The sequence below is a fragment of the Pseudophryne corroboree genome, chromosome 11 (genome assembly GCF_028390025.1).
Source record: "Pseudophryne corroboree isolate aPseCor3 chromosome 11, aPseCor3.hap2, whole genome shotgun sequence".
NCBI lineage: Eukaryota > Metazoa > Chordata > Amphibia > Anura > Myobatrachidae > Pseudophryne > Pseudophryne corroboree.
Genome location: NC_086454.1, coordinates 98,204,310 through 98,217,703, shown reverse-complemented (window position 1 = coordinate 98,217,703; position 13,394 = coordinate 98,204,310). Strand labels below are relative to the sequence as shown.

The 13,394-nt window shown below is 48.2% G+C and overlaps 1 protein-coding gene across 2 annotated transcripts in view; it reads right to left on the bottom strand.

Annotated features, from left to right (window-relative positions):
• LRP4 (LDL receptor related protein 4) overlaps positions 1–9,526 on the bottom strand; it is a 130,753-nt gene extending 121,227 nt beyond the window's left edge. For both annotated transcript variants that reach the window (XM_063944655.1, XM_063944656.1), the window contains exon 1: positions 9,037–9,526. In XM_063944655.1, coding sequence (XP_063800725.1) covers positions 9,037–9,121 — 85 coding nt within the window. In that variant the 5' untranslated portion in view covers positions 9,122–9,526. The remainder of the gene's footprint in view (positions 1–9,036) is intronic.
• Positions 9,527–13,394: the final 3,868 nt, after the last annotated feature.

The following is a 13,394-nucleotide window of genomic DNA, read 5'->3' as shown; positions in this document are numbered from 1 at the left end:
GGTATGAGAGGAAGAGGAGGAAACACAAACCGACTGGAACACCCACGGTGTCACTAGTGCGTCCACAGCTATCGTCTGAGGGTCTCTTGACCTGGCGCAATACATTTGTAGCTTTTTGTTGAGGCGGGATGCCATCATGTCCACCTGTGGCAGTTCCCAACGACTTGTAATCTGTGTGAAGACTTCTTGAAGAAGTCCCCACTCTCCCGGGTGGAGGTCGTGCCTGCTGAGGAAGTCTGCTTCCCAGTTGTCCACTCCCGGAATGAACACTGCTGACAGTGCTTTTACGCGATTCTCCGCCCAGCGAAGAATTCTGGTGGCTTCTCTCGCCATCGCCACCCTGCTCCTTGTGCCGCCTTGGCGGTTTACATGAGCCACTGCGGTGATGTTGTCTGACTGAATCAGCACCGGTTGGTTGCGAAGCAGAGGCTCCGCTTGACTTAATGCGTTGTATATGGCCCTTAGTTCCAGGATATTGATGTGCAGACAAGTCTCCTGACTTGACCACAGACCCTAGAAATTTCTTCCCTGTGTGACTGCCCCCCACCCTTGGAGGCTTGCATCCGTGGTCACCAGGACCCAGTCCTGAATGCCGAACCTGCGACCCTCGAGAAGGTGAGCACTCTGCAGCCACCACAGAAGAGACACCCTGGCCCTGGGGGATAGGGTGATCAGCCGCTGCATCTGAAGATGCGATCCGGACCACTTGTCCAACAGATCCCACTGAAAGGTCCTCGCATGGAACCTGCCGAAGGGAATGGCTTCGTATGACGCCACCATCTTTCCCAGGACTCGCGTGCATTGATGCCCCGACACCTGTTTTAGTTTTAAGAGGTCTCTGACCAGAGTCACGAGCTCCTGAGCCTTCTCCGCCGGGAGAAAAACCTTCTTCTGGTCTGTGTCCAGAATCATGCCCAGGAAGGGCAGACACGTCGTAGGAATCAGCTGTGACTTTGGAATATTCAGAATCCAGCCGTGCTGTTGCAACACTTCCCGAGAGTGTGCTACGCTGATCAGCAACTGTCCTCTGGACCTCGCCTTTATTAGGAGATCGTCCAAGTATAGGATAATTGTGACTCCTTGCTTTCGCAGAAGCACCATCATTTCTGCCATTACCTTGGTAAATATTCTCGGTGCCGTGGAGAGACCAAACAGCAACGTCTGGAATTGGTAATGACAGTCCTGTACCACAAATCTGAGGTACTCCTGATGAGGTGGATAAATGGGGACATGCAGGTAAGCATCCTTTATGTCCAGAGACACCATAAAATCCCCCTCCCTTGCGATGACCGCTCTGAGCGATTCCATCTTGAACTTGAACTTTTCAAGTATACGTTCAGGGATTTTAAATTCCATATGGGTCTGACCAAACCATCTGGTTTCGGAACTACAACATGGTCGAATAATACCTCCCTCCTTGTTGAAGGAGGGGAACCTTGACCACCACCTGTTGAAGATACAATTTGTGAATTGCAGTTAACCCTGTTTCCCTCTCGGGGGGAGCCGGCAGGGCCGTCAGTGAGGAGGCATCTTCTCAAAGTCCAGCTTGTATCCCTGAGACACAATATCTATTGTCCAGGGATCTAACAGGGAGTGAACCCACTTGTGGCTGAACTTACGAAATCGTGCCCCCTTCGGGCCTAGCTCCGCCTGTGGAGCCCCAGCGACATGCGGTGGATTTTCGTAGAGGCCGGGGAGGACTTCTGTTCCTGGGAACTAGCTGTGTTGTACAGCTGATTTCCTCTGCCCCCGCCTCTGGCAAGAAAGGACGCACCTCGGACTTTCTTGTTTCTTTGTTCGAAAGGCTGCATTTGATAATGACGTGCTTTCCTAGGCTGTGCAGGAATATAAGGCAAAATATCAGAATTACCAGCTATAGCTGTGGAGACCAGATCCGAGAACCCTTCTCCACACAATCCTCAGCCTTCCATATGCCACTTAAGTTGGCATCATCTGTCCATTGCATATTCTACAGGATACGTCAATCAGAAATAGACATAGCTTTGCCTCTAGGACCCAGTATACTCATGTCTCTTTGGGCATGTTTTATGATATATATCTCTTAAGACAGCATCTTTAAAAAAAAAAAAATATATATATATATATATACAGGTTGAGTATCCCTTATCCAAAATGCTTGGGACCAGAGGTACTTTGGATATCGGATTTTTCCGTATTTTGGAATAATTGCATACCATAATGAGATATCATGGTGATGGGGCCTAAATCTAAGCACAGAATGCATTTATGTATCATATACACCTTATACACACAGCCTGAAGGTCATTTTAGCCAATATTTTTTATAACTTTGTACATTAAACAAAGTGTGTCTACATTCACACAATTCATTTATGTTTCATATACACCTTATACCCACAGCCTGAAGGTCATTCAATACAATATTTTTAAATAACTTTGTGTATTAAACAAAGTTTGTGTACATTGAGTCATCAAAAAACAAAGGTTTCACTATCTCACTCTCACTCAAAAAAGTCCGTATTTCGGAATATTCCGTATTTCGGAATATTTGGATATGGGATACTCAACCTGTATATATATATATATATATATATATATATATATATATATATATATATATATATATATATATATATATATATATATATATATATATACACACACACACACACACACACACACACACACACACACATACATACATGGGTCTCAATTTCTGCTGATAAGGTACCTGTCCACACCGCCACAGCGCTATAAACCCATGCCGACACAATCGCCGGTCTGAGTAGTGTACCAAAATGTGCACGCTATCTGCAGGATCCCTGAGAATAGCTAGGGCTACCTTTTGGGCAAACGTGACACCCTAGGGGAAGATTCCCATCACATCCTGGCCCTAGTGGGGAAAGGATACTGCCTGAGAATTCTTTGTGGGAAGCTGCAGTCTCTTGTCTGGAGATTCCCGCTCTTTTTCCTCATGAGAGGAGGGAAATTTACCTCAGCTTTCTTCCCCTTAAAATGTGTACCCTTGTGTCAGGGACAGATGAGTCATCAGTGATATGCAAATCATCTTTATTACAATAATCATATATTGAATACTTTTCTGCCATTTTGGCTGTAACTTTGCATTATCGTAGTCGACACAGGAGTCAAACTCCGTGTCGATATCAGTGTCTATTATTTTGGATAGTGAGCATTGTGAGACTCTGAAGGTCTCTGCGCCATAGGGACAGACATGGGTAGATTTCCTGTCTGTTCTCTACTCTTTTGTGCAATAAATTCACCTTAGCACTTACACATATCCAAACAGGTGTCGGCGTTGTCGACGGATACACCCTCTCACACACATATTACCTCCTTCTCCTCCTTAGGGGAGCCTTTTACCTCAGACATGTCGACACACACGTACCGACACACCACACACACAGCGGATGCTCTATTTGAAGACAGTTCCCCCACAAGGCCCTTTGGAGAGACAGAGAGAGTATGCCAGCACACACCCCAGCGCTATATGACCCAGGAATCACACAGTAATGTAGTGTTAACCCAGTAGCTGCTGTATACATTGTATTTACGCCAAATTTATGTCCCCCCCCCTCTCTTTTTCACCCTCTTCTATCGTGCTTCTGCAGGGGAGAGCCTGGGGAGCTTCCTCTCAGCGGAGCTGTGGAGAGAAAATGGCGCTGGTGAGTGCTGAGGAAGAAGCCCCGCCCCCTCAGCGGCGGGCTTCTGTCCCGCGATTTTGTGTAAAATAATGGCGGGGGCTCATGCATATATACAGTGCCCAACTGTATTTATGCTCTTTTATGCCAAGAGGTACTTAATTGCTGCCCAGGGCGCCTTCCCCTGCGCCCTGCACCCTACAGTGACCAGAGTGTGCGGGTTTAATGTGGGAGCAATGGCGCACAGCTGCAGTGCTGTGAGCTACCTCATATGAAGACTGGAGTCTTCTGCCGCCGCTTTCGAAGTCTTCTTGCTTCTCACGCCGGCTTCTGGCTTCTGGCTCTGCGAGGGGGACCTGTGTTCGATCCCTCTGGAGCTAATGGTGTCCAGTAGCCTAAGAAGCATGACCTATCCGCAGTTAGTAGGGCTGCTTCTCTCCCCTCAGTCCCACGTAGCAGAGAGTCTGTTGCCAGCAGATCTCTCTGAAAATAAAAAATCCTAACAAAATACTTTCTTATCAGCAAGCTCAGGAGAGCTCACTAAAGTGCACCCAGCTCGTCCGGGCACAGATTCTAACTGAGGACTGGAGGAGGGACATAGAGGGAGGAGCCAGTGCACACCAGTATTCCTAATTCTTTCTTAAAGTGCCCTGTCTCCTGCGGAGCCCGTCTATTCCCCATGGTCCTTACGGAGTCCCCAGCATCCACTAGGACGTTAGAGAAAATAAGAAACTTATTGATACACAAACACACCACAAGGGAACGGAAGTGAGAAGCGGCCCTACACACAGAATAGTCAGCAGCACAAACAAGACACAAATTGTATCCAGTGCTCCCTGTGGGTACGGGGTGTCTAGGACAAATGCCCCCTCAGCCTTGACCGAATACCATCAATGAATCTGTACATTCTTTAAGCATTAACCCATGTACGTCTGTAGCCACGTAAACAGCATCAGTATTACAGAGTCTTGCAGTCCACACATAGCAAATCAGCATCTTTACGACATCAGATCACGTGGCCCATTTGTGTCCAGGGTGGGAGTTGTCACCCCTGACAATGTCCCCAGTTACATAGACTTTCAATAGCTTGGTTTGTTTCTGGCCTTTAGGGGATGATGGAAGCTTGGGGGGGGAATTCAAGGGTTCCAAAGGGCAATCCAATACTAGAGCCACATATTTCAACAGCATCTGTCTTCCGCTGGCGATTTGTGTATCATCTTCATCCAGTATTACACCCGTATTTGTCAAGTGGAAATGACACCGAGAGCGATATTAAGTGGTTAACATTACATGTAACTCTGCATCAATTCAGAAGTAAAACAAAATAAAAAAAATAATCATTGCACACGTATATTTTAGGAATTGCATTTTTAATTTAGATTACTGATCTCTGGAAGAAAACAAAACACCAAAACATCGCCAGAATTACCATCCCAATTGCCAAACATTGCAGGGAAGTATTTTCTTAATTGAATACACAAGTCAGTTTTGCACAGAAAGGTCCTCACTTAATTGGAATTCTTCAAAGAGGTCAAAGGCCACAAGCAGCGCCAAAGCACCAGTATCATAACCTCTCTACAGCAAGAGGGTTACGCAGGAAAAATCGCCCAACTCCATAGACATTTAGGGGGCATGAACCTGTTCAACAGCTAACCAAACTCCACGGTATCAGACAGGAAACATAGAATTTGAGGGCAGACAAGGACCACTTGGTCCATCTAGTCTGCCCATGTAAACACACACACACACACACTTATTTTTTAGTTTTTTTGTCAGGAGACAATTAACCTACTAGTTTATTTTTGGATTGTGGGAGGAGACAAGAATACCCGGAGGTAACCCACACAAGCACAGGGAGAATATACAAACTCCACACAGTTAGGGAAATGGTGGGAATCGAACCCATGACCTCAGTGATGTGAGGCAGTAAAGCAAACCATTACAGCGTTCGTACTGCACCGGCAGACTTAGTTGCTAGGAACATAGAACACAAAACTTTCCAAGTCACCATCAGTGACGTTATGTTGAGCCTCTCACACTACCATTGCTAACTACAGAAGGAATGTTTCAGATGTTCACAGAAAGGTCTGTACAAATATGCTGGGGTGGTATTCAGTATGTCGGCTGTTGGGATCCTGACGCCGGAATCCCGACACCCGGCATACCGGCAACTAGTCTCCCTTTTGGAGGTCAACGACCCCCTGAAGGGAGAATAAATAGCGAGCCTGCAGGGGGCCCATTTGCGCTCGCCCAGCTGTCGGTATGCCGGCATTCCAGCACCGGTATGATGGCCGCCGGGAATCTGGCCACCGGCAACACATACTACACCCCTATGCTGAGGTCCAAATGTGTAACAGAGAATAGAAGGCTGCCATTGCAACACAGGATATACCCACTTCAAATATAAAATATTGCAGGCAAGTACTGACAGAGGATCCTACCCCGATAATCTACAACTGATAGTGCCGTCTGTTAAGTGACCCCCTGGCAAAACAAAAACACAACACATGGGAGTCAAATGCCTTGTATAATGGATGGATTCTGCAAGGGAAGAAAAAAGACCAAAAAAAACAAAAAACAACCATTGGGCCTGGAGGACACAATTCCGATATTTTCAAAAATTGTTGCACTGCGCATTTACTGCGATGCTGCGACAGCAGTTTTATGGCTGAGTGTAATGAAGTCCGAGTTCTGCGGCCCTGTGGGATGCCGGCCAAAATCTGACTTTTTTTAAAGGGGCAATCACTGACAAGGCATAGATTTGAAAATCCGGTGGTAGTCATCTCTATATAGAAGACAGCAGATGCCACATTAGCTTCCACCTCTGGATCAGGTCAATTGTTAGCACCATGGAAGCACATTTAGAGGCAGATTCAATTATCGCAAGGTCTGTCACACAGTCTCTGAGCTACTCAATTAGAGACCCGCAACTCAACCTGCAAGCAGCCCTGTGGGAGCGGTAATTTCTGATCTCTGTATGTTCCCACTCCCGGATGCACGAGCAACAACCAGTGTTAACTGTTGCTGTGGGGCTGCTCGCAGGTTGATTGAGGGTCTCTAACTAAGGGGCCCTACACATTTGACGATGCGCCGCCGAGGTGCCCGACGGCCGAAACGGCCGACGAGTGACCCGGCGGCGGGGGGAGTGAAGTTTCTTCACTCCCCCCGTCACGCGGCTGTATTGAAGTGCAGGCAAATATGGACGAGATCATCCATATTGGCCTGCATGCACAGCCGACGGGAGACCAGCGATGAATGAGCGCGGGGCCGCGCATCGTTCATCGCTGGAGTCTCCACACTGAAAGATATGAACGAGTTCTCGTTCATTTATGAACGAGATCGTTCATATCTTTCAAAAAATCGGCCAGTGTGTAGGGCCTATAAGGGGTCTATTCATGAAGCAGTGAAAATTGTAGAGAAGTGAGCCAGTGGAGAATTTGCAAATGGCAACCAATCAGCATTGAAGTAACATTTTTAATTTGCATACTATACAATTGTACAGAGCAGCTGATTGGTTGCCATGGGCAACTTCTCCACAGGCTCACTTCTCTACTCTTTTCACTGCTTCATGACTAGACCCCTAAATAGCTCCGGGCACTTTACCCAGGTCACAACTGTGGGTAACAGAACCAGCCACTAAGGATAAAGAAGCATGGGACTAAATGACGATTGACCATTTGCTCCAAAACACTGGAAAACAAGACAAAAATGGATGTTCAGACAAATTGGTTAAATCCATTTGTTTTAACCAATTTATCTGAACAACCATTTTTGCCCATTTTCCTGCTTTTGGGAGCAAATGGTTGATTGTCATTTGCTCCCATACATTACCAGATTTCACTCCAACCAGAAAGATTGAACAGATAATCTTGTAGTGTGTATCCAGCTATAGACTTTAGATTTAAAGCGGCAATTACTTTATAAAATAAAACCAGGTTGGTACCACAAAAAAAATAAAAATAAAAAGAGAACACCTGGGTTGAGAATTGCAACAGTATTTACAGATAAAGAGTAATGACTGAGTTGAGGTACAGAATGGCAAACACACACACTGGGCACAATAGAAGTAGTCTACACAAACTGTACAGTAGATGAGGAGCAGATACTGCTATGAAGTAGGTCTACTACACACATACATATCAGGCACAGTAGTGCATGGCAGACATTTGCTGACATAGTAAAGAGTAGACCTAAGCCACACTGACCCCAGAATTCAAAAACAATGGATAGTGTACAGTATGAAGAGTAGATATATAAAGACTGGACAAAAGTAGTGAGGAGCCCAGTAATGTGCCCAATGTGGCTGCAACAGCAGGTCTAAAGACCCAATGACCACACTATAATTAGGGTACCTGAAGACCCACCAGGCACAGTATGAGAAACCACCTACAGACCCACTGGACACAGTATAAGTAGCTATCTACAGTCACACTGGGCACAGTACTGAAGAGCAGACCAGCAGGCACACCAGGCACATTACTTTGCAGCACTGCTGTTGCAGTTACATTGGGCACATTACTGGGCAGCCCTACTGAGCAGACGTGCTGCAGACACTGGGCACATTACTGGACAGACCTGCTGCAGACACACGGGTCACATTACTGGGCAGACCGCTGTTGCAGCCACATTGGGCACATTAGTAAGGAGACCTGTTGAAGACACACCAGGCACATTACTGGGCAGACCTGCTGCAGACACACCGGGCACACCTGCTGTTGCAGCCACATTGGGCACATTAGTGAGGAGACCTTTTGCAGACACACTGAGTAGACCTGCTGTTACAGCCACACTGGGCACATTAGTGGGCACACTTGCTGCAGACACCTGGCACATTACTGGGCAGACCTGCTGCACACACATTGGGCACATTACTGGGCAGACCTGCTGCAGATACACCAGGCACATTACTGGGCAGACCTGCTGCAGATACACCGGGCACATTACTGGGCAGACCTGCTGCAGATACACCGGGCACATTACTGGGCAGATCTGCTGCAGATACTCCGGGCACATTACTAGGCAGACCTGCTGCAGATATACCGGGCACACCTGCTGTTGCAGCCACATTGGGCACATTACTGGGCAGCCTTGCTGCAGTCACAATGGGCACATTAGTGAGGAGACCTGTTGCAGACACACTGGGCACATTAGTGAAAACCAGCCACATTAATGAATATGTCCTGATCACGTAGGATACAGTAGTGGACAATACCCTTAAACAATTGCAGTAGCTGGAGCAAGGAAGCTCTGGCTCCAGTAATACATTATCCTGACTAGAAGGCACCACTCTATCGTGTACAGCCAGGACTGGGCATAGGAGTGTCACTTATAGTAAGTAGCATGCCCCTGGCAGAAGCTGGCAGTGGTGGGTGGCAGCATTGTTGCATGGCACTCACCTGGCAGGCACAGGAGGAGCAGCAATGTCAGGCAGGAGCCCTCCAGCAGCCTCATTCCCCCGGGATCCGCTCCCAGACTTCCCATAACACCTAGATCCTTCCAGCGGGCACCGAGGCGGCAGCAGCAGGTGATCCACAGGTATCCTCCCTCAGTGTCACTGCACAGCCCGAATCTCCAGGTGCTCACCCGCGGGCTGCCATAGCCAGCAGCAGTCAGTCAGCTCCCGGGTGCAGAAGTCCTGTCCCCCCAGGCAGCAGCTGCACATGCAGTCACCCAGGACCGGTGTCCTCGCTGCCCTGGATCCCCAGCACGGCCCAAGGGTCACTGCAGCAGGAGCCCCTCGCCCTATTGCCAGCCTCAGCTGTTCCTCTGCCCAGTGCTATGCCCCTAGTGCAATGCAGCCAGCCTGCCCCCCTGCACCGTGTTCAGACTCACTGTCTCTCCCCCTCTGCTCTACACTTTATTCTGTGTCCCTCTCCCCTCTCTGTCTCCCAAGCTTCTACTGGAACAAACCAACTGCGGCAACCACAGGGGGGATCTGTAACCTCCAATCATCCGCCACAGTGACCTCAGTGCCTCCAGCAGCTCTGCTACAGCCAGACTTCCAGATAAACTGAAGGGTGGGGGCCCCCGGCTGTACAGGGAGTGCTGGTGCCATTGTGGGGGTCCAATGTCAGTGAGTAGGGAATAAGAACCCCCCCACACACCTGAATCCAGAGTCCCATAGTCTCCTGTTGGATCTTTTTACAAACTTGTAAAGACTAGGTGACTGGGGCACAACAATAGCATGTCATAATGAGAAACATACTGGGAGCTATGTGTGTGTATATAAAGGGAGGAAAATCCACAATAATAGCATGTGCAGGAATGTGGAATGGCCACAGCACATGGGAGGCTGGTTTGTATGTGTGCACCCATATATCAGAGTGCTGTGCAAAAAGGCAGGAGAATGAATTGGGGCTGACGCAAGTAGCAGTGCGCATTGGGGCTGATGCAAGTGGCAATGCGTATTGGGGGCGGGTGCGTATTGGGTCTGACGCAAGTGGCAGTGCGTATAGGGGCTGACGCAGTGGCAGTGCGTATAGGGGCTGACGCAGTGGCAGTGCATATAGGGGCTGACGCAGTGGCAGTGCATATAGGGGCTGACGCAGTGGCAGTGCGTATAGGGGCTGTCGCAAGTGGCAGTGCGTATTAGTGGCTCATGCAAGTGGCAGTGCGTATTAGTGGCTGATGCAAGTGGCAGTGCATATTAGAGCTGACACAAGTGGATCTCACAGATATCAGCATACTGTGCTAGCGCCAAAAGAAATCATCAGCAACAGCGCATGCGCTAAATCAGAATGAAGCACACAGACAACAGTCTGTTAGCGTGCAAGGATACATCCATCCGTCGACAGGGCACACTATCTGTGAAATGAGCGTTTCTGGGCAGTGACTGGGCTACGACCTTGCAAATGCACAGATCTGGTCCATGGTGACCTTCATGTTCGATAGGTGGGAACACCTGTTTAAGGTGGATCTTTTGCACAGAGCACGGTGTGGATGCAAGCCCAGATATTAATGAAGACTGATGCGGCTGCGGACGGAAAAACAGTGTGCGGGATAGGCTTATGCACGCAAGCACATCGATTTGCTGCATACACAGGTGTAAGCTAGTAATCTGGCAGCCGTGGCACGCAGGAAGAGCGGTGCAGGTGCATCCATCTCAGGAGCAGCCCCCATTGTGAATACGTGTCACAGGCAGACCAGCAATAGGCATGGAAGGAAACTGAGCTTGCACTGTAATGCAGTGAAGGGATAGACATCACAAGTCCTCCACCAAATGGTCTATCGGCCTCCGACATCTTATCATGCAATGTGATGGTAGCTAAACATTGCATCAAAGCCTTGTGATTGAAGAAGCATTGCTGTGTTCATGTTCATGCCTGTGCAAGAATCCCAGTTTCTGCATCACAATAGAGAACAGCGGCTGTGCGGTGGCCGGGACAGATTTTAACAGCTGTATTCAACTGTATATTATAATTGGATGACCATGACTTCTGCAAACATCAGAACACCGCCATTAAATGGAACAGTAGAATTGGAGAAAAACATTGATGGTTCTAAACCATTAACTATCAATGTCTGTTCCTAATGCAATGTGAAATCAATAGAGTGTACAGAAAAGCCAAAGGTGTGGGACTTTTTCTGCCCGTTTTTTTAAAGAGGCAATCATTTACAGGGCAAAACCAGGTTGGCCTACTATTGCCTACCATTACGGGACATCTGTCTGTCTTCCAAATTCATGAGAGTTCCCTCAGACTCCCAAAGGAGTAGACAGGGCCGTCTTAACAGCAGTGTAGGCCCCTGGGCACAGCAATGCACTGGGGCCCCTACCCATCCTCCAGCAGTAGGGGTGGGGGGGGGGGTGCTATCAGCAGCAGCTTTGATGACCTGCGGGCGGTAGTGGGTGTTCTATCTTCCACTCAGCATGTAGGACCTGGAGCAGTAATTTTTGCTAATTACTCCTTTACTGCACAGATGGTGGGAGATGCGGTGAGAGGGAGAACACTAAACTGTAGAAGGGGGCATTGCGCTGAATGAAAGGGCCCCAGTACTTGACTTCCAGGGCGGTAGGGGGTGTTTAATATGCAGGGGAGGGGTAGATAGTGGAGTGGGCTTAATATTCATAATTTTCTGGTGAGAGGGCAGCTTGCTTGATTGCAGATATCTCAAATTCCTGGAAATAGATTTCTTAGCTTTCAATGGGATATAAAAGTAGAAAGTTCCACCTTTCAGGAAGTACTGGGGACTTGGGGATCAGAGATCAGGAGCCAGAGCAATCCACCAACGAAATTATAAAACTGCATATTAGGCGTGTGGAGCTGGTGCAGGGACCAGCTGCTGGAAGGCTGATATCTCTGGTTCTGGGCATAGTAGAGACAAGCTGTCAGTGTCCATTGAAAGTGGAGAGTCCCAGCTTTTGGAGTATACCCTCAGAACTACTCGAAGTCAGACAGAGCCCGAGATATCTGGGGGGGAAGAGCAATTAACAGGCTCGGATGGGGACCACTGCTTTGAAGTTGGATATCTCTGGTTCCCCAGGGACGATTTTCAAAAATCTTGTACCCCTGGAAAGAGCGGACCCTCAGCTATCAGCATAGGACCCTTATACTACTGAGGCCCTTGGGCAAGTGCCCATTGAGCCCATACGAAAAGACGGCCCTGGGAGTAGACACCCCCGCATGCTACCCACTACCCAATTCTCATATAAATGCACCATCTCCACCCCAACAGTTCTAATCAGACTTGTGTTCTGCAGCATTATGCCACAAGGGAGCAGGGCCTCATGACAAGAAGTGCCCAGCCCCGCACCCACATTGATTGCTGCATCTCCCCTCTGAGCACCCTCCTGGAGAGCACATAATGGAGTCGGCAAGGATCACCTCATCAGAGGGCAGACTGCCGGGAGCACAGGGAACACTCCTGAGTCCGCCCACTTCCCAAGTAAAAAGGGCAAGCGCTCAATGACGACTGGCAGCGTTGCACAATATGGTCAGGGGCTTGCCACCTTAATTGGAGGGGAGGGGCTAAAAATAGTCAAGTAGGCAGTAAGATCAAGCTCGGTCTTATTATCCACCATTTGACACACAGGGGTAAATTTACTAAGCTGGGTGGGGTTTTTTTTTAGAACTGGTGACGTTGCACATAGCAGCCAATCAGATTCTATCTATCATCTTCTAGCAGCAGATAGATAAATGTTAAGTAGAATTTGATTAGTTGCTATGGGCAACATCACCAGTTCTAAAAAAGACCCCCAAATTAGTAAATTTACCACTCAGAGCTTCAACCGAGGGCGACAGGTTGTAAAACAGAAAAGAGCTGGTGTGCGCCATTATTATCAGAGCGCTCTCGCCAGTGGCGTAACTAGAATTTTTTCTCCCCCAAGCCAAAAAATTCTCCGGCGCCCCCCCCATCCCCCATCCCCCATAATTGGCACTAGTAGAGGGATAAACATGCGCTCGGCGCAAAAAAGGGGTGTGACTTTGTTGAAATGGGCGTGGCTTCGCTTAAAGGGGCGTGGCATTGCAGGAAAAGACTACCTTATACCCCAGTTTTGCAACCTGCACGCCCAGACGTTGGCCACCACAGGAAAGAAAAATAATCCTGATTCATGCCCCTTACATTATTTGTCATTTTTCCTCCTTATAGTAATGCCCAGTATACATTATCCTACATACTGCAATGGCCCTTAGACATTATGCCACACACAATAATGCACATGACATAATATGCACACACCATAATGCCCCCGACACATTATGCCACACACCGTAATGCCTGTGACACATTATGATAGGAATCGCAATGCCCGTTA